Consider the following 25210-nt stretch of genomic DNA (forward strand, 5'->3'; position numbering starts at 1 on the left):
CTATCTGTAATGCTCACTGCAGATTCGGCTAAGTAGGTATTTCTCCATCGCTCTTCAACTTCTTGTTATTGGGTTCAAACATCAAGAAGAAAAGATATGATCTAGAACAGGAGCACTGCTTTAATCCACATTCTGTTTGTGTGTGTGTGTGTGTGTGTGTGTGTGTGTGTGTGTGTGATAGAGAGAGAGAGAGGACATTCTTTTTCTCACCTTGAAAATAAGATTAAAGTGTTATCAGTTGTTCCCCCTGCGCCGTCCTGCTCTGACTCAAACTAGATAAAACACATGGAGCTAAGCTGAACATGAGATATATAACACACACAGGCTCAGACACACATGTACGCCCTTAAACAGTGTCGACTGAATTACTGTTACTCTAACAGAGTAGTTTTCTTCTTGATTACCCTTCTGTTCATTGATAGTCACTGCTTAGAATTCATCTAGCGAAGGCCCCGATAATTGCAGTGTGGTGAAAGGGTGACACCAAGTGGTCACTCTAGATACTATAACATAATGTTGAACTTGACAGGTGTTTTTTTCTTTGCTAAAAATTAAGTATTTAAATAATTATCAGTGATATATAAATCCGTCTTGTCTAAGATTAAGTATTTTCAGCTGATCAGAATGTGACGACTTCGTAATTTTTCTACAAAACACAAACAAATCATACTCATGGACCCTCGATTGCGATTATTCTGTTAAGTGTAAGAGTTCTCAAGAATAATTGTACATGCTCAGGGCAATAATCCGTAGTTTTTAGTAGTTTGTTATTTTTGCTTCATCCATCGTTCATGCTTAAAAATTTAATCTGCATTTTTTGTTTAATTTTTTTTTTTATCCTGAAGGACTACAATAACTATTATTCTATAGTACATACAATTGTATTGGTGTGTTTGTCACTCGCTCAAAGGCACTGTACAATTGATATCATGAAAGAATATTCGTGTTCACAGAATAAATATTATTTTATTGACCAAAAGTGACAATTGACTTATTTTAGTGCACAATAATAATAATTTCACAGCCCACTGCCTTTAAGTCCTTTAAATAACATTAACACATCTCCAGAACATACTACATGAGTCTTTCTGGATTTCATAGAAGAACTTGGGACGATCACTTCAAGGGACAAGTACACATAAAGGACTTTCACAATGCATCATAGTACCACTGCAAAAGAAACACTGTAGCATTTTAAAGAAACACACAGCAATTGTGTATTATTGTCACTTTCTGTCCACCCTCATACATCCAAGTGGATCCTCTGGTGCCGTTTGAGGTTACATTTCTGGGTGAAGCGTTTGCCACAAGCCATGCAGCAGTACGGCCTCTCCCCAGTGTGGACCCGGCGGTGGGCTTTGAGGTTGCTCAGCTTGGTGAAGCTGCGACCGCAGAGCGAGCAGCAGAAAGGCCGCTCACCTGTGTGAGTCTGCAGATGAGCCTTCAGGTTGCTGGGGTGTGGAAAGCACTTTCCGCACTGGCCGCAGCGCAGGATGTTCCTGGGGCCAGTGTGAGAGTCTGTGTGGGGTACAGGGCTGGTGTGATGTGCGATGGCAGACTGGGATCTGACGCTGACCCACTGGGCACCGGTTCGGCTGAGCGGCGCTGCCTGTTTGTCTACCAGGTGAACCCGCTGGGCCGAGAGAGGAGGGGGTGGGGCGGCTTTGGATGTGGAAGGGATTCTGTTGAGGGAATTTGAGTTCACAACCTGAGAATGAGCTATAGACAAAGCTGCTGTGCTGCTGTTCGAGAGAGTGTGAGGGTTTCTTTTCAATGGTCTGTTGAGGTGATGTATAGCTGCTTGCAATTTAAGACCTGTACTGCCTTTGGAATGCAGCTTCACAACCTCCTGCACAGTTGCTTTATGGTAAATGTGGTTCCGTTTGTGTGCTTCTGAACTCACTCTTTGCTGTTTCAAAGAGCATGAGAAAGACTTCATTCCAGACTTTGGAATTTCTTTCTTTTCCGGATTCTCACTTTCCTCACAGCCATCAGAATCAATAGTTATTTCCTGCTTTATCTTCACACCCAATGTTTTGCTGTTTTGTAGTCTAGCTTCAGAGGATCCTGACGTTGCATTCTGGGTAGCCTGAACGTGAACGTCTGCTGCTACAGATTCAGGCAGCTCGTGATCTGCAGGCTTTAAAGAAACTCTCGTTTTGGCTGAATCATGATCATTCTCAGGCCCAACTCTGTGATTCAGCAGAAGCCCAGTCCAACTACAGTCCATTTCCAAAGCTGGGAGATGTGATGGATCTGTAGCCATGTGCGTTTCTTCTAGTTCTTCAGGAAAACAAAATGCTGCAGATATCTGTGAGCCTTGCGTCATGATATCCCTCAACAGCTCCTCACTGTTCTTTGGAGTCGGTTTTGGTTGTGCCTCAGTCCTCTCAGATATGCTTTGTGATTCCAGTCCTGCTTTGCCTGGATAATGAATAGAAGTGGGGGTTATATTATAGTAAGTAGAAGCTTACCAAAAAAGTAAGTCTGTAGTTGTCATGCTTACGTGGTCAGCATAATAAATATGTGACTACATGATATGTCCTCCACTGAAATTGTTTTGGACTAAATAAGCCTAACTATGTAAGAGGATTGATGATCTAATTCTGTTTATTACAGAAGCTAAGTGCATTGGTGCCACATAAATTTGAGAAACTGCCTGCATGTGAAGATATTAACCTTTCTATCCACGAGCCACAGCAGCAGATGCATTCTGAAATCCACCAGCTACAGAGAAAAAGTGAAAATGTTCCCACATGGACAGATTAATAGGAACAATGCGAATTTTATACAAGGAATAAATAAGAAATTGCTCCAAAATTAGTTCCTATTTGTAGAAATGACTGAGAAAATGGGGTTGATGAAGCCAAGATGTTGAGCCCTTATTCAAGTGCTCGGACTCTCATCAACTGCTCAAGGCCTGTTGTTATCGGTTTCCTATTCCTATTTAAAATCCAGAGGTGACTGTGAGGCTGTTACACCTAAACTTTGGAATAGGCTTCCACTTTCTATCAGATATATTGAATGTGTTGTTTGCTTTATAAAGCTCCAAAAAACTAATTTCTATGGATTAGCCTTTTTTTTTTTATCATTCTACGTTACCTTAAGTTATTGGAAATTTTGGTTAAATGTTTAATTGATGCTATGTGTATTGGAGAATGCTTGACTGTGTGTAGTTATACTTTTCTGTATGTATTCCTATATGTAGGCTTATTTGAACCTACATGTGAAGCACTTTATAGCTATGTTTTAAAGTGTGACATAATTATATTATTATTTATTGTTATAGCTCTTTTAGAAACTAAGAAATAGATATATGCTATGAGAATAGAATGTAGTTAATGGATACTGAGGGGAAAAAAGGTTTATTTATATAAGTATTATTTGTATGTAATTATGTCCATGTTACCTTGAAGCAAGTCAAAGGTTCTTTCGTATTCAAAGCCCATTAAACAATATTATTATCATCATTAAACTACATTATCCCATTTTGAATGATTATTTGCTAGTTTTACTAGTAGTACCCTTCTCCACATTTAAACAGTAGATATGTGTGTTGTATTCACATAGATGGTGAGGGAGTTCACTATCATAAGAGATTATGATTTGACTATGTACTGGAGATTAAAAATACAAAAATTTGTTGGTTAAAAACTTGCCCTGCTTGCCTGTGGCACCTCCCCCTCTGCTGCTAACATGTGAGCCCAAATTTGTAAAGTGACAGCCCCACTCTGTTACTGCACAACTGATCTTAACTATATAATTGTTCCATATATAGGGCCAGAAAATACAAGTGTCTAGGATGATACATCTACTAAGCATTAGTTTACCGCAGGTATATCCATGTGTTGACTGATAAGGAACAAAAAAGTACAGCTCAGAAACTGAACATGTGCAGTCTCCTCAAGACCCTCAAAACATCCTAAATCTTGCTGACCTTGTCCCCCGACCCAATAAGGTCACTGTATTTTTGTGGTTGGTGTAGTCACAGCTGAATCAAACACTGATATAGTGGAATTGTAGCTGGTTGTTTGGCTCCACTTGAGCATCTGTAAAAGTTACCGCACCCCACTGATCTACATCTCTAATACATGTTAATGGAGTGTTTCAACTCCCAAATACCTCAAATCTAAGGTCCAAAAATAATGTCTTATGCACAACATAGTGGACTCAAATGACACCACACTGACCATCAAGAGTATCGCTCCACTCTGCCAAATGCACAGATGAGCAAGATGGCTTAGTACCTTCTTCTTCCTTCACATCCACAGCAGGCACCACTTCCTCTTCTTCTGCTGCCTGAACAGTAACCAGAATAAAAGAGCACAGGAGGATAAGGACATACAATTTATTGATTTCAATCGGTTTCCAGAGTTGATATCACATGCACAATCGCAACACTTGCATCATTTATTATGTTTAAAAAATCCAATGTATGAATAAGTGAGAGCAAATCTGATCTTATGCCTGCAGGCCATACAGGCCCTGTTAAGACCTGGAGTTAACATCTGTCCAGAGAGATCTGTTCACAAGGCGTCAGCACTACGTATGTCTGTTCACAGCTGGCACTCAAGTGCATCCTGGATGCGTCTCCTGTCACCATTTGAGATCTTCACTTCATTTTATATGAAAATAAACAGGTATGTCCTTCGTGTTGGCGGAGAATCACAACAAGTTATGTTGTTATTTTTTTAGGAGCAATTGAGTGTGAAGAAATCATTCTTTGATTATCAGTGTTGATATGTGGTAACACAAACACTGATCACACATACCACATTCAGAGGTGGACTGGGACCATGTGGCTACATTCTTTTCACTGTGTGAACACAAGTGCTTCCTGGACCGCACATGAGGGACCGCCCACTCAGCTGAAGTCTCTGATACGCTACAGTTAGGGTACAAATACTTTCATTAAATGGGTCAAATCTTTCTACAAAGCAGCACAAGATTCAATCAGACTGGCATTCCTTTCTCTACCTCTTCCTTTCTAGCTCGCTCGTTCAGACACACAGACACTAACACTGTTACATCGGACGCATCTGTAAACTGGGTAAAAACAATATAATTTGGTCCTCTTGAACAAAAATGACGCACAATGTCATTTGCATGTAGAGAAGGGGAAGCAAGATCACAAGTGGTCACCTGAGTAGTGGTTCAAACCTGTAACAGAGCTGTCCGCTTGTGATCAGATCACAGAAACCACACGTTAATACCAGGTGTCATAGTCACATGAAGCAGCCCACCTGAGATTCCCTCTCTGGGCTGGGGACAGCTGAAGCGTTGTCTGCCTCCTGAGGCAACTCTGATACGACTCCTAGTCTGTGGCCTTGTGTCCATCTTTCCACAGGACTCCCCTCTTTCTTCACAGCACAGACCCTCAGCCCATCTGGAGAAAAGAACCACTGCGGTATATTACAAACACATCAGACATCCATTGAGATACATCTGCACTCGTGTGTCCCTGCTCTTACCGTCCTGCTGCTGGTGGTCGCACCTATCTCCTGCTGCGTCTGTGGACAGCTCCACGTCCTTCTTGGCGCAGTCCACACACCTCCCTCTCTTCTCTCCCTCTCTGTCACTTAACTTCTTCTCAGTCCAGTGCAGCTGCATCCTCAGGGTCTCCACCTCCTTCAGAAACCCGTCCTCCACCAGCCTGGTCACCTCGTACATGGCCGTCTTCACCACAGACTCCATCACATCCGAGAGCTGCGTCTGAAAGGTGACTATGAGAGAGTCCAGGTCCGACATGACGGACTCGGTGCCGGCTCCCTGTTACACGACGCGTCTGATTTGGTAAATAAACGAGACAGACAGAGTTGTCTTGTTGGGAGATTCTACCACATGTTGTTTAGGTTTTTCTCGCCATTGTCGCAGAGCTGCCTCTGTTCAGCGATACATGATGTTGTTGTTGTTGTTGACTGCCTTCATGACAGCTAGCAAGCTAATGTCACTCCTTAGCTTAGCTGTAGCATTCGTATGCTAACCACCGTTCGCGGCATCAAACGGTGAACAAAACGAACACAAATGACACAAACCATAGTGTAAACGAACGTGTTTAACTACGTCGGTGCGCGTGAGTAGTTTCCACAGCTAACCGCTATTTAGCTAAACAAATTCACGTGTGCCTGGCTTGTCATTAAGCCGAGCTAGCTCGATTTGTATAAAGAACCGCTGGTGCTCGTTGTTTTTGCTCGTTACTACGTCATGTACACGACGTGGTACGGTGGCCTTCCATGACATATCTGAATGAGACAACGCGTTTTAAAAAGAGAAACCCATGGGTTGCACCATGTCGATAAAGAGGTGTGGGTATTCCAATGACATCTGCTAAAGAGGGCAAAACAAGAGGGTTGCATTTTTTTAAACCTGTGCCTATGATTAACACACAGACGTGAAAGGATGTGTTACATTAACACATATTGTATTATATTGCATTACATTGCACATTGCAAATTGACATTGCTCTCCTGTTTTAAATTTTGCATTTTGACTTTTTTACTCTACTTTTTATATCTTTATCTTTTAGTTATTTTTATTTTAAAGATTGTTTTTTTTTCTTATGTGTGTTGTATTTATTGTGTTTTTATAAGTTTATGTTCATTGTATGCACCAACAACCAGAGCAAATTCCAGGTAGGTGTAAACCTACAGTGCCTTGCATAAGTATTCACCCCCTTTGGACTTTTCTACATTTTGTCATGGTATAACCACAGATTAAAATTTATTTCATCGTGAGTTTATGTAATGGACCAACACAAAATAGTGCATCATTTGGAAGTGGGGGGAAATATTACATGGATTTCACAATTATTTACAAATAAAAATCTGAAAAGTGTTGAGTGTATATGTATTCACCCCCTTTACTGTGAAACCCCTAACAAAGATCTGGTGCGACCAATTGCATTCACAAGTCACATTTGCAAGTCACATAATTAGTAAATAGGGTCCACCTGTCTGCAATTTAATCTCAGTATAAATACACCTGTTCTGTGACGGACTCAGAGTTTGTTGGAGATCATTACTGAACAAACAGCATCATGAAGACCAAGGAGCTCACCAAACAGGTCAGGGATAAAGTTGTGGAGAAATATGAAGCAGGGTTAGGTTATAAAAAAATATCCAGAGCTTTGAACATCTCTCTGAGCACCATAAAATCCATCATAAGAAAATGGAAAGAATATGGCACAACCGCAAACCTACCAAGAGGAGGCCGTCCACCCAAACTGAAGAGCCGGACAAGGAGAAAATTAATCAGAGAAGCAACCAGGAGGCCCATGGTTACTCTGGAGGAGTTGAAGAGATCCACAGCTGAGGTGGGTGAATCTATCCACAGGACAACTATTAGTCGTCTACTACACAAATCTGGCCTTTATGGAAGAGTGGCAAGAAGAAAGCCATTGTTGAAAGGGATCCATAAAAAATCCCGTTTGGAGTTTGCCAGAAGCCATGTGGGAGACACAGCGAACATGTGGAAGAAGGTGCTCTGGTCAGATGAGACCAAAATTGAACTTTTTGGCCTCAATGCAAAACGCTATGTGTGGCGAAAACCCAACACTGCCCATCACCCTGAGCACACCATCCCAACAGTGAAACATGGTGGTGGTAGCATCATGCTGTGGGGATGCTTCTCTTCAGCAGGTACAGGGAAACTGGTCAGAATAGAGGGAAAGATGGATGGAGCCAAATACAGGGAAATCCTTGAAGAAAATCTGATGCAGTCTGCAAAAGACTTGAGACTGGGGCGGAGGTTCATCTTCCAGCAGGACAATGACCCTAAACATACAGCCAGAGCTACAAAGGAATGGTTTGGATTAAAGAATGTTAATGTCTTAAAATGGCCCAGTCAAAGCCCAGACCTCAATCCAATAGAGAATCTATGGCAAGACTTGAAGATTGCGGTTCACAGACGGTCTCCATCCAATCTGACTGAGCTTCATCTTTTTTGCCAAGAAGAATGGACAAACCTTTCCATCTCTAGATGTGCAAAGCTGGTAGAGACATACCCCAAAAGACTTGCAGCTGTAATTGCAGCGAAAGGGGGTTCTACCAAGTATTGACACAGGGGGGTGAATACTTATGCACCCAACAGATGTCAACTTTTTTGTTCTCATTATTGTTTGTGTCACAATAAAATTTATTTTGCACCTCCAAAGTACTATGCATGTTTTGTTGATCAAACGGGAAAAAGTTTATTTAAGTCTATTTGAATTCCAGTTAGTAACAGTACATAATGGGAAAAAGTCCAAGGGGGGTGAATACTTATGCAAGGCACTGTACTTGGCAATGAATACATTCTGATTATGATTCTGAATGTATGGATTCACATGAGCTGTTTTCAGACATGAGCTGCAGGTAAAATCAGGGGATACTGGTCACAGACTTTGCTTTTAGTCTACCTGATATAGTATATAGAAATGTTAAATTCAGACTTTATTATCCTCCTTAGAGAAATGTATCAGATTCTTTTAGATTACCGGTATATATATATATATATATGCCATGACAAGAGATCGTAGCTAATCTATACTAAGTGAAAAAAGGTTAGCACTATTTTTATGTAATTATTTTTATTTGAACTGTAGGCAAAGTGAAGGGTTCTTTTGTATTTAAAGCTCAATAAATCACATTATTATAACATTAAACACAATTAATCCCATTTTAAATTAGTCTTTACTTTCATCATAAGAAACTGAAATTTAAGAATAACTGTTCTATTTATAGGGCAGAAGATAAATGTTTCATAGAGCTGGAACAGTTAATTTGCTCTGCCAATGAATCAGATGTAGATGTTGATTAATCACACTTTGACATTGTGGTGTTTAAGAAGAGAAGTTTCCATAGTAACCCTGTTGATGAGGCAAAGTCATTCCTGAGAAGGTCAAAATGGATGATGGAGGTGCATTCAAACACCACACAGACATACCTCAGCTGGCTTCACAGTGGCCAAAAACAATGGAACCCTTTTGAATTGTTTGCAATTATATATATATACATACACATTATTCTTCATCACATTTACTATTATGAACAAACTATTTCACTCTGACCGACACAACATTATAATGTTCTTGTCCATACCTAATATATCACTCAATCCTTCATGGTGTATTTCAAGAAAAGCCTTCTTTTTTAAACACTCAACTTGCTTTTTTGTTTAGTATTCACAAGAAATAGCTGCTGATGTGAACCATGATCTGAGAAGAGGGTCAAGAAAGGTTTATTTTAGTAAAGCTGGAAAGTTACCTCAAAGAGTTATTCATCATTCCAAAGTGACACAAATTTGAAATGGAGACAATCTACTCATGTGAATACTCTCAAAAGTGGGCATCAAGCTAATGTGTCTCAAAAGAAGCAACAGACCGATCCGAGCTTTAAAAGTATCAACCCCAGAGTAGCAGTGATAGCCTTAACGGAATCATTAGAGCTGGTTAATCTCTCCGTTAATGAGTCTTAAAAAATTCAAATCACTGCACAATGCTCCATGGAGTATGGTGTGTATGGAAAGACACCACAGAGGAAGCCATTGCTCTAAAAAAATAAATAAAACCACACATTCCTTACAGGGAAAGAGTGGCTGACCACGAGCTGAAGCTCATTAGAAGTTGGCTGTTGCAGCAGGACAATGTATTTGAACATCAGAGTAAATATATTGCAGATATGCTTCATTAAAGACATTAAAGGATGACCTCAAAAGGGCGGTTCACACCAGACAATAACATTATGGCCGAGCTAAAGCAGGTATTAAAAGTTCCTTCTGAACATTGTGCACGTCTAATTGAATTATGTCCACCTAAAGGAGGCTTTGATGTTGTCGATATAGACATGAAATTGAACTGTGGAATATTGTGGACTCCGAGCTTGAGCACACTGTTTTCCTCAATAAATGTGACTTACTAATAAAGAAACAAATGATTTGAATTGTTTGTCCTGTCAAGTACTTTGTTTTAATGAATGTTGTTTTGGTGAATTATGCTTTTTAATATGCATCAATCCTCCTTTTACCATTCAGAAATCTCAAGGTTTCTGACTTCAGAGATGATCTCCTGAACCACACTCCATCTTCCTTCAAGGAGAAGGTGGATTTCATAGCAACCCTCTATTGAGAGAGAGCCTGTAACCTTGAGCACAAATTATTTCATAGAACCCTCCAACTATTTGTATTCTCCCAACACTTTATCATGATTTTCACCACCATCACTTCCTTCTTAAACTTAAGCTCCCCTAAAATGTACAAAATCTGATCAAAATAACAATATGCATAATGTATGAATTCTGCAAAAATATTCCCGTTTAATGGATTAAAATATGTACCACTAGTTTCTGCCCTTGACTTACTATACAAGCTTGTTATAGATGATCTACAAGAACCACTGCTTGTCCTTCTGCCGCACGAGCTTCACTTTGTAGAACTTTTTTCATTATTCTAAAATAAACAAACATAAAGCATTTATAATTATATTTTAATATTTATTTCTTAGTATATGTAATTTGTGTGTTTTATTGACATTCAGATTCAATTCTTCCAAGCTAAAAGAAGAGGTTCTTCCTGATCAAGACTATGGTTTTATGATAACTACTCTCAGATAAAGACCTTGATTTAAAAAACATAACAGTTTGAACAACGATGTGATAGAAATGAGATTATGTATTCGGCCACATTGATTTTATTTACAGAAAACATTTACAGACAGAGAAAACGAACCCAGGATAAAGGAATGAGGGAAAAATGTAATTAAATTCCTATTCAATCTGTAAAGGAGTAACAAGGAGGATTTTCCTCAGTCTTATGTATTTTTTTCTTTAACAAAATATACAGCAAAAAAATAAGTATTGGATGTTAATTTAGTTTATGTTTTTCTCGAGAAGAACATCCCAACAGAAAATACGACTGAGTTTTTGCTATGTTCATGAAAAACAACCATGACTTACAAAAGAAACTCTTAAATCATCTGATGCTCTCTCCCCCAAACGCCCATTGTTTCATAAGTCTGACATGTGTTTGCGCTGATGTGACTTCAGATGGTCGAGGCGTTTGAAGCTGAGGCCGCACACAGCGCAGCAGTATGGTCTTTCCCCCGTGTGGGTGCGATGGTGAACCTTCAATATATCCGCCCGTGTGAAGCTCTTATCACACATGGTGCACCGGTGAGGTTTTTCCTGTGTGTGAATTCTCCGGTGCAGCTTCAGATTCCAGAGTCGACTGAACTTGTTTCCACACACAGTGCAGCAGTACGGTTTGTCGCCTGTTTGGCCACATTTATGTGTCTTTAGTTCGGAGAAAGAAGGGAAACCTTTTCCACAATGGCTGCAGAGGTGGAGCCCCTGACCAGCATGAATCCTCTGGTGGACTTTGAGGTTACAGGCTTGAGTGAAAGTCTTTCCGCATTGGGTGCAGGAGTATGGTGGCCCTGGTCCTGTGCCTTTATGTGTCTGCTTGTGAGCTTTGAGAGAGGCAGAATCAGGGAATGACATGGAGCACAGGTTACAAACGTGTCTCCTCACTCCTCGCACTGCTGCCTGATGCTGCAGCCTCTCTCCCAGGTTTAAGGTGTCCCTGTATGAATCTGAGGCCCCATACATATCCTCTGTGCTGTCTAAAGTGGGGTCAGTTCGGAATCTGCCACCTGAATCCCCTGACACATGGTCAGGGTACAAGATACCCGGTTCCTGTAGATATCCTTCCTCATTAATTAATAAACAGCTGAATCCTCCACCTACATTAATGTTAGTCCTTGAGGGTGAGCCTGCAGGTGAACTGATCCTTTTGTTCCGTGGGACTCCTGTTTGGTACGCTTGATGCTCATTGTTATCGGGTGCTTCCACATTCCCCTCATAGTGCCCCATGTAATTCAGATCCTTACCTAGATGGGATGGTGATACTTGTAACCCATCTATGTTGCCCATTTCAATCATGCTGGCATCGCCATAGCCCGTCTTGTCAAAGCCAGCCAAGTCTTCCATGTCATACCTGTTTGGGAAAAGTGGTCCGGACGGGTCGCCCGAGTGTCCATGTTGGCCAGAGTCTGGCCTCTGGTCAAAGCCAGCCTCCCAGGTCACATGACACTTTGGGATCTTCTGGTCACTGAAGCGTTTACTTGGCCCTGGCAAACCTGATGTATCTGTTTCTGTCCAATGAAAGGAGGAAAAGAAACAATATAGGTGTACAGGAACAAACATGATAAATCCAACATTGAAAATGTGAATGATATCATTTATATTTTTCTAATACACCAGTAGCTGTAATAATGATATATCTCCATACTTCTCTAGTGTGTATGTTGTTATGAACAGGGCATTTTTTGTCAAGCTACTTTAGGTAAATTATTCAACCCTGTGTAGATTAGAGGAGACTTTTATTGTGAGTAAAATATTCTAAGTCACTAAAATAGTTTTGAAATTATCTTTAAAACAAGAATTTTGTTTTCTATTTAATTTTGCTAAATGCTTTGTATATTACTTTGAGGTTACTTTAACCTAACATTAAGTGAAAGCATTTATATTTTTATATTTCAGTGCTTCTTCTTCATGAAAGATCCTGTGAAGATTTAGTGTGTGTTTAATGCATGTTTGTATTATTGTAGTATTTTTCTGAAAGAATAAAATGAAAGACATAATTAATATTATTGGGTATTTGTCTCTCATTTGTCCTAGTTTTTCCTGGATAACGCTGTATTTCTGTCCCGGGAAGAGTGTGTGAGCCACAAAACCTACTCGTGACTCAATTTGATACTATTACAGATTCCTTTAAAAATACAAATTGCTTGTTAGACTCTTTCAGTATCTGCACACTGACCATCCAGATTGACTCCCCATCTCTCTTGGGACTCGTTGGTTTCTGGCGGCATGTGAAGGGCTTCCTCCTTTAGCAGTCTTTCCAACTTTTCACCTTGTACATCTGGAGACTGGCAGATAAACAAAATGACAGGATTAATACAGGAAGTGTAACTCGGCACTCCTCAAGAGAAACCTTAAGCTTGGCATTTAATCGACAGAAGGATTAGATTTTGTAGCATAGCTTTAAAAGAAGAAATTAACGGCAACTTTACTAAATATAGTAATGCTTTAACCTAAATTAGTGAAGTTCAGTTAGTGTAATAAATTGTCCTCTACCTGTGTTGCACTCATAGCGCAGTGGTTCCCTGGTTTTGTGTCTTCCACGTCATGGTCTTGTGTTGCTACATCAGCGCCCTGGGAGCAATTTATCTCTTCTTGCAGCATACTCTCTTGTTTCAAACCTTTCTCTGTAACAGAAAAAGGACATGTTTTTAAAATCGACAATATGAATGATCTGCTTTGTATCTGGAGGATTTTAAAAAGGGCCGATGTGGCATTCCCCCAAAATATCAAAAACATTCAAAGAAAAAAAAATGTATCCAGCAAGCCTGCACACCTGGTGGACTGTCTGGTAAGTTGCCAATATATACAATGCTTTCACTTTGGTGTGTGAATGTTAGAGCTCTTAGCTACAAGAGGGGAGTATTCCATGGCCAAAATGGGGGAGATGAAGATATTTAAAGAAACGCTGATTAGTTTTTGGTCACTTGGGGCTAGCAGGAAGTACTGTAATTGTGTGCAATACATTTTTATTTTTCATTTTCAAGCTGTAGGGAGTGAGAGGCAGTTTGGGGCTAAGTAATGCCTTTGGGTGGTGTAATAATACATGACTCACCCTTACCTTTACTACAGTTGATGCGGGTGGGGTGAACTCTACATGGAAGTAACTTTTTTTTCCCCAACACTCTACAACTTATTGGGTTAAATTTTAACCCAGAGTTGAATCAATATAGTATGCATTACTGCTAAACTAGGTTCTAGCATCACTGGGTTGTTGTGACCCAGTGTTGGTGTTATTTATGTACTGGGCCCTGTACTACAAAACCGGATTTGTGCCAACTTGCTCCTGGGCAGGTCAAGTTGGAGAGAAGAGATCAACTTGTATAAAAGGAAAGGACAGCCTACTGGCCAATCAATTCCTTTGAGACATAACATCAGCATTCTTAGAGGATAGTAGATAGTAGAAGAGATTGTTAGAGTTTAATACATTAACCTTTAAGTAGATTCATCCAATGAAATTTGATATATTTATTTGAGATGGGAGATAAATAGTTTACAGATTCTCTCTCTCTCTCTGAGGTGAAACTGTAAAACACAACTTTTTTACTGTCCAAACACATATGAACAGACCCCAAGCGATCACTGCAGGCGGGCTTAGCGGAGCTGTACAAGGCTCCCTGGGTGTCTGCCCCGGGCTTGGTAGCACTGTGACCAGGCTGTGTGCACTCTGGGACCCGGACAGCTCCACTGGCCAGGGTCCCAGCATCTGTGCCCCCGGTTTGTGCGCTCTGCCTGGGTGTCTGACTTGGTACAGCTGTTTTATTATGGCTTTTTTGATCAGTCGCCATGATTAGACTAAACCTAACACTGAAGCTGTAACAATTAAAGCAATGAGCCTATTAGCTTTGTCACTCTTAGCAACACCTCATGATATGAAAAGCAATTTGATCAATTAATCTGGAAAATATTGATTGGTGCAACTTTTCAGCCAGCCCTTGGATATTGGTATAATTCCTAAAGATGATTTGTATGTCCTTGTGTTTATACTGTATGTTTACTCATTGTTACTTTTACTGATGTTTATTTTTGACTGTCCTCTTTGGTGCGGCAACAAAGAAAATCGTTGACTAATAAGTATGATCTCATCTCATGTTTAGCACCCCTCACCAATGATTTACCAATGCTCCTACTCAAAAAACCTTTCATCAAGGTCTGCTAGGGAAGCATTTAGAGTCATGTGTGATCAGGTGAGTGTTGGCTGAATATGGATGAGAAACACAGGCTCACCTGTAGCTCTGGGTCTCCCCTCGACTCTCCCGCAGTCCTCACACCTCCCTCTCCGGTCCCCCTCTCTCTCCTTGCGACGACTCTCGGACCACCGGAGTCTCCTCTTCAGGGACTCCACCTGCTCCCTGCTCCGGGTCACCTCCTCCAGGAAGCTGTCCTCCACCAGCCGGGTGATCTCGTACATGGCAGCCTTGAACACGGTCTCCATCACACCGGACAGCTGGGACTGAAACGTTACTATGGTCTCAGCCATTGTGACGAACAGTGTGTGACAAACTCAGCCGATAACTTCCAGTAAACTGGGTAGAGGCACGTTAAAGGCTCCTGTGGAGTGAGTGACGTGTGTTGACCACATCCACGGACCGTCTCTTAAAACTGACGTTACTTAACGCAAACCTGTCAGTGTTTAAAACGATATTCGACTGTCTGCATTTACCCTATGGAGGTTTTTAGCGAATTTTACCAAACGGCTGAGTCGTTGGAGATGACCATGTTAGCTAACTAGCCTGCTGTGCTATATTAGATTCGAACACCTCCTGAAACGCACTACATGAAAACATTAACCTGCCATATTTGGCACGAGTAGAGTCTGTGTCCGCTGTAGCGTTTGTCTTTTAGCACAAATAACCCGGATGGTTTCGCTTTGATCTATCGTCGCACACTGATGAGCTTTGACGTTTCCTCTTGATTCCGTAAACAATGGCACTTCCGGGATTTACAAGTACGGGTCAGGAAGTGGGACAATCTTGAGATGTTAGCAAAGTGGGTCCCTGTTATTAAATTATGTATTCTGCTTGAGGGCGAAACGTGGGGCGTTAATGGTGAAGATGAACTAGAATAATTCGAATTTTATAGTGTTTTCTTGCCATGGGAAAATGTGTGAAAACCATAGACTGTATATGGGTGAAAACACAGATTAGGATTGAAGTGTACCAACAGGATGTAGCGCGGGACTCCCTTCCGCCTCGGAGTCTGTGTGCCTCCTCTATGTGTCCGTCACACAAAGCGGTGATCTCGGCCCACAACGAGAAGGAGCCATATTGGAGCAACTAATAACCCTGAGTGCTTTACAAAGCAAATCCTATGTCTGAAGAGGAAACTCAGGGGGACGACCCTCCAAACCCCACGATGTCCACGGGCGATTTCCAGACCCGGTACGCCTCCGTCATGGAGAGCATGCTGAAGAGTTCCATCGCGGAGACCACCACACTTTTCGAAACTATCGTCGACGAGCTGAAGGCAGAGATCTCCGGAATCAAGAAGGAGAACGAGGACCTCCGGGCCAGATGCAGCCAGTTTGAGGAAAGACCGTCGACCGTCGGCCCGGCTCCTCCGCAGCCATGCTCTGAGAGACGTGACACAGCTGTACAGTGTGGTGAGTTAGGGTGTGGGACAGAGAAAAGTTAACAAAGGGCAGCTTGGACTATCATATTGACTGCTGCTGATGCCACGTGATCTTTTAAGGCTAAATACTGAGTGTATTTGTGTTATATGCTCTATAATTATAGCACCTCCTGTCTATTTGACTATGTGGAGCTCAGCATACAGTCTTAAAGTGTGGGATCCAAACCAGGAGGGAAACCATACTGTGCTATCTTGGCTAGCAGAAGGGTTAGATCCCAACACTGATGTCAGGATGTGAGCATTTGCATCCAGTGAATTGGAAGCTACAGGCTGTGCATGTCCACTGCCTATACAAAATACCTTTTTACCTCCCATAATAACTACAAATTAAAATGGCAAGAGCAAACTTTTCTCCAAATTACTTACCCAAATTACTCTCCCACTTTTCCCAGATTCCTTTTTAAAACCATCAATTGACTTATAAACCCTGCTTCTTTCTCAAGCTGACTGTGAAAGGTGTTTATCTTTCTTTTAGCAAAACAATCCATGACATCAGAACAAACATCACGTCAGCTACCACTGACTACCCAGATACCGCAGAGCATCCTGCCCGTCCCATTCTAATTAGTAATTTCAGCAAGTTTCACTTCCTGATTTGATCGACACTGTGTCGCACATGCATTCGTCGTCGAGCCCTCTCTGCATCCTACCACATCACTCCTCAAAGAAGTAATCAGTACTAATGGCCCTAACCTTCTTAGAATTATTAATTGCTCCCTTTCTTCTGACCAAGTCTCTTATTATTTTAAGAAAGTCACCATTCAGCCTTTATTGAAAATGCAGAATCTTGACCAATCACTTCCACAGAATTAAAAGCCCATTTCAAAATCCCCATTCATGTCCAAAATTCTTGAAAAGGCGGTTCTGACCAAACTGTTTGATGTGTGTGAGAATAATTAAATTTTTGACAAATTCCAGTCAGGATTCTGCAAATGTTATAGCACAGAAACCGCTCTACTTAAAGTTACTAATGTGTTATTAATGTCTGCAGTTGGTGGTGATCTGTAAATGCCCTTAGATGGTGCAAGTCACATCTCTCAGATAGACAGATCTCCGTTTCCATTGGAAATAACACCTCATCTTGGCTCCACTGATGTGCGGAGTTCCACAAGGTTCCATTTTTGGTCCCATCCTATTTTTGATCTACATTCTCCCGTTAGAAAATGTCATCAGCCATTGCAATGGAATATATATCCTTCCTATTCCGATGACACCTAAATATACTTGTCCTTCAAGCCAGGCAACGTAAGTCACGTGAGTGTCCTAGCAGAGTGCCTTTCCCTCGTTAAGGAATGGATGTCTCTTAAGCGGCCCGACCAGCTAGCAGGCAGACCCCATATCTCGATCCCCTGGTAGCCAATATTGTTACATCTAAAAATCTAGGTCTCACATTGATTCTCATCTGAACTTCAAAACACATATTAATCAAATAATTAAATCCTGTTGCTTCCATCTAGAAATATTTCTAAACTCAAATCAGTCAAGTCTCCTTGACTTAAAAGAGCTAATACATGTCTTAATTTACTCCTGCCAGGAATACTGCAACACCCTGTAAACAATGCCTCAGCCAAACCTTAGTAACTCGTTTGCAGCTTGTTCATAACACTGCTGCTCATATTTTAACAAAAACAAACCTTAAAGCTCATATCACACAAGTTCTTGCGTCCCTTCACTGGTTACCAGTTAAATTCAGCCTTGATTTCAAGATTCTTTTAAATACTTTTAATGCTCAACATGGTTTGGCTCCCATATACATTTCGCAGCTCTTGACTTCCTATAATCGCAGCCCTTGACTTCCTAACATCATTGGCTGTCCTTAGGTCAAGCCTGGCTACTCAAGGTGACCGGGCTTTCTTTGTCAGGGTTCCGAGGCGTCTGGGACTCACTGCCTGATGAGATTAGGCTCGCCAACTCACTACCTATATTTAAATCACTGCTCAAAAAATTTTTTTTATAGGAAAAGCATTTCTAACATGCAACTTGTAGCTATTTTATTTCAACCATCAGTCTTACAAAGTTCAAGTGTGATGTTCCTGATCTCTTTTAAAAACCACTAATCATATTTGTTTATTTTTACAGACCTTGTCCCTTTACGCACCATGCTGGTGGAACAGTGCCAATCATTGGAATATTCATCATTGCAAATCGAACAGCAACAATGCTGTCAGTGGGAGATGGAGAACAGTTTACAGGATCACAACTATGGGAATGCTGATTCACAAATGACACTTACGCTTGTCAAAGAGGAGGTACGAGTGTATCCTAGCAGACGTATTTTATCTTTTGTATATGCCATCTCAAAAATGACATTTGTTTAACTCCTCCACAGGAATCTTATGATGGTTCGTCTTTGCTGCCAGTCATAAAGCAAGAGGACGAGGAGCCCAACACATCTTGCTGCAAAGTCACAAATGAAGGTTCGAGAAAATTACCTTTTTTTTCTCCCAAATTACAGTTGAATAACTTGTAGAATTTGATACATCCTTCAGAATTTGGTAAAGTTTTGTTAAAATATAACTTCTTATTTCTTTTTTATTTATCCTCCATGGTATCCTCATCACTGCTGTACTTAGGTTCAGAACGAACCACTGCTTGTGGAAATGAAAATGAAGGGCCTCACATTGACCACACGTGTTCAACTGGAGAGATGTTTGAAAATGATGAAGAGACTAGAGTCACCTTGGAACTACGCTGTCATGGAATGGATAATGATTTAGAAAGAGCCCAGAACCAACCATCTGAACCAGAGCCTCCACTAGTTTTCACAGTAAAATGTGACATGCAGGACAAGACAGAGGGACAACTTGTAACGTCTGAAGAACAAACATTTGTGACTGCTCAGCAACAATCCATGGTTGAACTTCAAAAGGAGCAACTATCAGGGGTTCCACAACAATGTCACAGAGAGGGTGAAATGTCAATAAGTGAACAGACTGATGCTACTGTGCAGCAGTATGCAAATGTGCAGTGTACAGAGGAACATGTTACCTCTGAATCTGCAGCTCCAGTAACTCCAAATAAATTGAAAATTATCAATCCATCAGCTCTGCAGAGAACTATGGAGTCTGCTGTAGAAGACGTGGAGAACAGTGAATTAGGTTCCTTACCTTTTACAGTGGAATCTTTGACTAGAGGATGTTCCTCTTACAGGGAAAAAACATCTGGATCTCAACAATGTCCCATGGAAATGGAAGCTCCACCCACTGAAAATTCATCTGCAACTGAAACATTAAATTCTCCGCCAGCAGAGACACCACAAGCATCACCAGTTGAGCGCAGAGAACGTTGCTCCTCTGTTACGCTTCAGGATGCAATGTTACTTGTTGAAGCCATGAATCGGTCAGCAGGGGAACATTCGTTATCCTCTTTCAAAGGAATGAGGGAATCCCCCCAAACCCAGTATGTTCCTCATATGGATACGTTACAAACTATGGACAAGGTCCCAGCAAAGCCACAGACACTGCCACTTTCTTCTGAAACTTGTGAAGCTGCAGGCAGTCCCGCCATAACATTGCTGTCCACAACACAATCGACAGTACAGACACTTAGCACCAGTCCTCAGGTTACAGATTCCCATTCAACCAATAAACCCAAGCCCCAAATTAAGATCGTCATTCAAAATCCTTTGGTCACAGCATCCAATATTGCCACACAGCAACTGTCCTCATCAACCTGTGAAACTCAAACAAGTGAGCAGTCACAGCAGCAATTTCCTCGTCCTGTGATAAGATGGGTAATAACAAGTAAACCGAGTAAGGCCAATCCTAACAATATAATTGTGGTGCAGAGACCTGAAAGCTTATTGATGCCTTACCAATTTGCTGCACTGCCCCCAACCCAGCCTCCTACTCTTGTGTCAATTATTGCTAAACAGAATAATAGTTTACTTTCATCTTCTACAGAAAGACCTTCCTCTTGCTCGCTCCCTGAGAAAACCGAGGCCTCCATGAAATCAGTTCCCGTTGTCCCTTTGAATTTGACAGCCACCTCAACAGACACAAAGTCAGGCTTTCTACCCCTCACAAAATTTCCAAGACAGGTGTCAGATGTGGCATCAGGGACACATCAATCTCCACTGGAACAAAAACTTTCTGCAGTGGTCAGATTATTCAGGCTGCCAATTGCTGTATCAACGAAAGAATCTGTGTTGGTCTCAAAACTACTCTCATATGGATTTCATGAACGGCAATTAGAGATGCATGTGACATCCCCGAACATTTGTCCCAGTTTAAAAGAAACTGCAAATTCTGTGTCTTTCAATACCTCTCAGTTTACAAAAGAGAAAAATAACAATCAAGATATGTACCACAGCAAGTATGTGCCGCCCCCGACACCACCCAAGGTGTCAGCATCACTCTTTGACATATCAACAGAAGCCATCAGCAAACCTTCTGCTGTTGAACCTATTTCTAACTTGGAGAAGGAAATATTCAGCAATGCAATGCAAGACTGTGCACGTTCTAACGACGCACCAATAACGGAGAAAAGATCAGCTAACCTGATACAGCTAATCTCCATCCCGTCCAAGGACGGATCTCACCCTCATTTGCAAATGAGCCAAACCCAATTCTTGGCGCAGCTGGCAGTGTTACCTGTGGTTCAAGCCCCCCAAAAGGTAAACACTCAATCACAATTTAAGTAAAATGATTGTTCCTGTCAAAAATAATATTTGCACTGATAACCACACATTCATGCAGCCTCAATTAGGCATCGTGAAGAAAAGGGTTGCAGCTATTGATTTTTATTTTGGATTATCGTCACTATTACCTTTTCATTTACTTCTTTAAAAAACAGATAAAAATGCCATACGTCTTCCCACAGCCCAATGTGGTGGTACACAGAAGTCTTGTGTTTGCAAGAATGAATGACAAAGAGAAACAGTGTAAATCTTCCAGTTTTACAAGCTACAACCATTGAATTTATCATTTCAAATCCTTGATAAAGGATGAAAACAATTTGCATCAAGAGTTGCTGAATAGTTTTCTGTTCATTGGCTAATGAAACATTTTTTTTTTGTAGGCCTCCTCCAATGATGTTGCAGATACACCAGCTTCTAGTGCAGAAACCAGCACCAAAGGCAAAAACACCCTGATGGCCCGACTCCGAAGGCACCTGAAAACTCACTTGCCTACTAGAAGAAGCGAAACAAAGCCATATCCATGCACAGAAACAGAAATCACTACCGTGAGTCCTAAGAAACATAGATTACAGAATGACAATCCAAATAATACAAACACAACCACTGAACATATTTCTGTGAAACCTAAAGAGTCAGGTTTCGTTGAAGACGTTGCCTCTCGAAACAAGGCTGCTAATGACTCCATTCCTAATAGTCCAAGGACTGGATTATGTAGAGACCCAAGACCCAAGAGGAGTGTAAGTGAACCCACCAGAAGGTCAGAGCCTAAAAGTGAAACCACTGCTAAACGTGGTAGGAGATCTAGCTCAGGTAAAGTTAGTGTATGTTCTAACAATGTTGAAGGCAGTTCTGTTACTCATGGAAGGCCTAGCTCAACTAAAGATGGGGCTAACCCTAGACAGACGCAAGGCGGTGTTACCCTTCAAAATACAAAATCCACCACCAGGAGGATCAGTTCAAGTAAAGGTGGTGCTACCCTTAAACAGACTAAAAGGACTGGATTATGTAGAGACCCAAGACCCAAGAGGAGTGTAAGTGAACCCACCAGAAGGTCAGAGCCTAATGGTGAAACCACTCCTAAACGTGTTAGGAGATCTAGCTCAGGTAAAGTTAGTGTATGTTCTAACAATGTTAAAGGCAGTTCTGTTACTCATGGAAGGCCTAGTTCAACTAAAGATGGGACTAACCCTAGACAGACGGAAGGCGGTGTTACCCTTAAAATTACAAAACCCACCACCAGGAGGATCAGTTCAAGTAAAGGTGGTGCTACCCTTAAACAGACTAAATCCTCTTCTGTGAGGGCTAAAAGGTCTCCTTCAACCAGACAACAGTCAAGTCTTAAAAAGACTGAATCCTCTGCTGCCTCTCCCCAGAAATCTGATTTATGTGATAGTGTTGCAAAAGTTAAAATGTCTACAAGTGAAATGACTGCTGTCAGCCAATGGTCTCCTGTCACCCAACACAGTTCGAGCACGAGACAGTTTAAAAAGGAATCCAGTCCTTTAATTCTTTGGAGGAAAACCACAGATATTGCTGGACCAAAGAGTCAATCTGGCTCCTCAAGTGTTTGTTGCCCTAAATTGGCTAAAGATGGTGTCAGTCCTGGAAAAACTGTAGAAACCACTCCTGCTAAGAAAGCCAGATTGATTCAGGAAGTTACAAAGCCTGAAAAGAATTTAAGCGGTTTGAATGCAAACAATTTGGCTAAAGCAGCAAAAGCAACAAGATCAGCCAAAATAAAAAATTCATATCAATCCAAACTTCAGAATGCAGGAAAAAGAAGCCTGTTAACAGATAAAGCATATAAGACCACAGCTGTGTGGACTCCTACCACAATACCAGCCAGTGAAACACCTGTCATTAACAATCAGTGTGGGGAGTGTGGCCGCATCCTCAGCTCCAGTGCTGCACTTGAGAGCCATGTCAGTCTTCATAGAGGAAGCAGACCTTTCTCTTGCACGCTTTGTGAGAAAACTTTCCCGGACGCCAAGGGTCTTAGCAGGCATAGCCAGGTGCACAGCAATGGTAAGATCCACATCTGCAAGATTTGCAAGAAGGGTTTTGACTACAGTTTTACCCTCACCAAACACGTTCAGATGGTGCACGAGAAAATTAAACCCTTTGTCTGCCAGATCTGCAACAAACGCTTCTTCATAAAGCAACATATGGAAGACCACATACGAAAAACCCACACTGGAGAGAAACCATTCCAATGCGACCTCTGTGAAAAAAGATTCTCTCGAAAAGTAGAACTAGATGTACATCTGAGGTGGCACAGAGGCGAGAAGAGACACTGTTGCTCGTACTGTGGAAAAGCGTTTTTAGATCAAAATAACCTGAAAAGGCACAAGTTCATCCACACAGGAGAGAAACCACATTCCTGCCCTCACTGCCCCAAACACTTCACACAGTCAGGGCACCTGAAAAAGCACGTGAAAAATATACATAAAATCACCTGATAGAGAGACGTAGAAGATGATGTGACTGTAACTGGTGTTGAAAAGATTTTTGTTTGTTTTTTCTTCGACAAACATCATTTGCAAAACGAATATAATTGGAGAGATGCATCTTTTTTCGCCTGTTGTTTATCGGAGAATAGTGCTAATTATTGTGTTTTAAAAATTGCTTCAGGGAATTGTTCAGCATGATGTGTTTGTCTTCCTGCCAAATTAACCATGGTCATCTCCCAGTTCTAGCTCCATATTTCATTTACTTATTTCATTTAATTCAACTTAGCAGAGGTCTATTTCCTAAAATGTCAAATTAAGCTTTTAAAGTAAAATGTAAAACTTATTTACAGGAATATTCGTGAAAAACACAACACTCATTTGTCTTTCTTTGATTTCTTTGAACTCATAAACCTTTTTTTTTATTTGTGTGATAGCTGATATCAAAAGAACTGTGAGGTTATTTAAAACAGAGGTTTGAAACATTGTATCTCTTACTTGATGGCTTGTTTGGGTTAATGTGATAGAAAAGTGCTGAGGCTAATCCGACCTCTCGTGGCCCTAAAAATGGCCATGGGCTCTCTTGGACACTTGATCTTTAGAGTCCTAAGTATTGGAGCCATCTAAAATTTTTGAACATATATTGTTTTTTCTACGAGGTACTAAACGAAATTATTGTCTAACAATTTACAGATCCATTGGTAATGAAACATGTTTTATTATTATTTGCATTTATTAATTTGTTTATTTTCCAATTTTTCTACCAAACCTTTTCCCTGACTAGCACAGCCCCAAACAAACCTTGTAAGTAGTTGTTAAACTGTAAAAATGTTCATAGTTTGAATTGTTTTAATGATTCTGAATCTATTTAATTGTATTTAATGCCAACAAATGTGACACTAGAGTCGTCATGTCTAGTAGTCTGATTTACATTGCGATATTTTTACTTTGAGCAGGTGCACATTGGTTTCAGTTCATGTTGGCTTGAAAAAATGCTCTGGTTCGGTTGAAAGACACCTTAAGAGAAGGGAATATTGTGCCATGCTGAGTATGGGAGCAGTGAGGCAGAGCTTCAACAGTCAGCAAATTCAAAATCTGACTAGTTTGAATTAAAATGTTTATTTTTGTAGTTATGAAAGTGTAGGTGTGATTGCTCAGTCTTGGTTTTATCTGAAGATGTTTAAACCTTGTCTACCATTTTTTAATTATGACTTAAATGAAGATTGTTGGACCTTTTTTTTTTATTATTATTCAACCCTAAATTGTAAATATTCTGTTGATGTTGTTTTGATCTTGATAAGGAAATGTATATTTATTGTTTCCCGCAAAACGGGTAATAAATGGATAGTTGTCCTACTAATCCCTTCTTTGCACTTTTTTATCACAAACATTTGATTTAGTTTTTATGAAAGTTGGTTGACCTTCATTTGCCATTTTGATTTCAGATCATTTGTAACTCAAAAAGATATGAAGTGAGTAGTTCTATTTCTGCGAGTCATTGTTCAAGATATGTTTATTAAGATGTTTATAAGATGTGTTTACTAAGCTCCAATTTTAAAAGCCGATTTTAATGAAACATGCCAAACTTAGATGAGTGTAGAATATTGTATTGCGTCCAATGTGTCAGAATCGGAACAGCTGATACGACCCCTTTTGTGTGTAGTTTTAAAGTTACTACAATACTTTGAACCCCCCCCCCCACACTCACTTGTCCCAACAGAGAATCACCTGCTGTGTTCACACATCCTCTTCTCCTGGATTTCTACAGACCTAATAGCTCAGGCGGATAAAGTCCATAGAAACTGCAGAGCGTCTTCCTTGGACATTTGCGTTCACACATGCACCTCAAAGATTTCGAGGAACTGTGGAGTCCAGTGCCT

At 40.8% G+C, this 25210-nt stretch overlaps 3 protein-coding genes across 5 annotated transcripts; 1 reads left to right on the plus strand and 2 right to left on the minus strand.

Annotated features, from left to right (window-relative positions):
* Nucleotides 1-946: 946 nt before the first annotated feature.
* LOC128437217 (zinc finger protein 37 homolog) lies at nucleotides 947-6221 on the minus strand. 2 transcript variants are annotated; one of them, XM_053419281.1, is made up of 4 exons: nucleotides 5472-6221; nucleotides 5244-5386; nucleotides 4248-4299; nucleotides 947-2424 (listed from the first exon to the last, which is right to left on the minus strand). In XM_053419281.1, the coding sequence occupies exons 1-4, from the start codon at nucleotides 5746-5748 to the stop codon at nucleotides 1244-1246; spliced, it is 1653 nt and encodes a 550-aa protein (XP_053275256.1). In that variant the 5' UTR covers nucleotides 5749-6221; the 3' UTR covers nucleotides 947-1243. The 2 variants fall into 2 exon arrangements, with proteins under 2 accessions (XP_053275256.1, XP_053275255.1); XM_053419280.1 differs by having other exon boundaries at nucleotides 4191-4299.
* A 4405-nt stretch (nucleotides 6222-10626) lies between these two features.
* si:ch73-109d9.2 (uncharacterized protein LOC565042 homolog) lies at nucleotides 10627-15895 on the minus strand. 2 transcript variants are annotated; one of them, XM_053419283.1, is made up of 4 exons: nucleotides 14841-15895; nucleotides 13110-13240; nucleotides 12793-12901; nucleotides 10627-12118 (listed from the first exon to the last, which is right to left on the minus strand). In XM_053419283.1, the coding sequence occupies exons 1-4, from the start codon at nucleotides 15091-15093 to the stop codon at nucleotides 10980-10982; spliced, it is 1632 nt and encodes a 543-aa protein (XP_053275258.1). In that variant the 5' UTR covers nucleotides 15094-15895; the 3' UTR covers nucleotides 10627-10979. The 2 variants fall into 2 exon arrangements, with proteins under 2 accessions (XP_053275258.1, XP_053275257.1); XM_053419282.1 differs by having other exon boundaries at nucleotides 10627-12124; nucleotides 14841-15890.
* On the plus strand, nucleotides 15574-24690 carry LOC128437216 (uncharacterized). The gene is made up of 5 exons (XM_053419279.1): nucleotides 15574-16215; nucleotides 18324-18493; nucleotides 18574-18661; nucleotides 18818-20859; nucleotides 21264-24690. The coding sequence occupies exons 1-5, from the start codon at nucleotides 15924-15926 to the stop codon at nucleotides 23340-23342; spliced, it is 4671 nt and encodes a 1556-aa protein (XP_053275254.1). The 5' UTR covers nucleotides 15574-15923; the 3' UTR covers nucleotides 23343-24690.
* Nucleotides 24691-25210: the final 520 nt, after the last annotated feature.

The sequence above is a fragment of the Pleuronectes platessa genome, chromosome 3, assembly GCF_947347685.1.
Source record: "Pleuronectes platessa chromosome 3, fPlePla1.1, whole genome shotgun sequence".
Classification (NCBI taxonomy): domain Eukaryota; kingdom Metazoa; phylum Chordata; class Actinopteri; order Pleuronectiformes; family Pleuronectidae; genus Pleuronectes; species Pleuronectes platessa.

Excerpts from the sequence above, each read along its gene's own strand:
- LOC128437217 (XM_053419280.1), bottom strand. The coding sequence starts at position 5,748 with ATGTCGGACCTGGACTCTCTCATAGTCACCTTTCAGACGCAGCTCTCG. Across the intron at positions 4,300-5,243 it reads GCCCAGAGAGGGAATCTCAG|GCAGCAGAAGAAGAGGAAGT; the intron begins GTGGGCTGCTTC and ends GTTACTGTTCAG. Across the intron at positions 2,425-4,190 it reads GTGGAGCGATACTCTTGATG|GCAAAGCAGGACTGGAATCA; the intron begins GTCAGTGTGGTG and ends TTCATTATCCAG.
- si:ch73-109d9.2 (XM_053419282.1), bottom strand. The coding sequence starts at position 15,093 with ATGGCTGAGACCATAGTAACGTTTCAGTCCCAGCTGTCCGGTGTGATG. Across the intron at positions 13,241-14,840 it reads GGGGAGACCCAGAGCTACAG|AGAAAGGTTTGAAACAAGAG; the intron begins GTGAGCCTGTGT and ends TTTCTGTTACAG. Across the intron at positions 12,902-13,109 it reads GCGCTATGAGTGCAACACAG|TCTCCAGATGTACAAGGTGA; the intron begins GTAGAGGACAAT and ends TTTATCTGCCAG.
- LOC128437216 (XM_053419279.1), top strand. The coding sequence starts at position 15,924 with ATGTCTGAAGAGGAAACTCAGGGGGACGACCCTCCAAACCCCACGATG. Across the intron at positions 18,494-18,573 it reads TTACGCTTGTCAAAGAGGAG|GAATCTTATGATGGTTCGTC; the intron begins GTACGAGTGTAT and ends ACTCCTCCACAG. Across the intron at positions 20,860-21,263 it reads TGGTTCAAGCCCCCCAAAAG|GCCTCCTCCAATGATGTTGC; the intron begins GTAAACACTCAA and ends TTTTTTTTGTAG.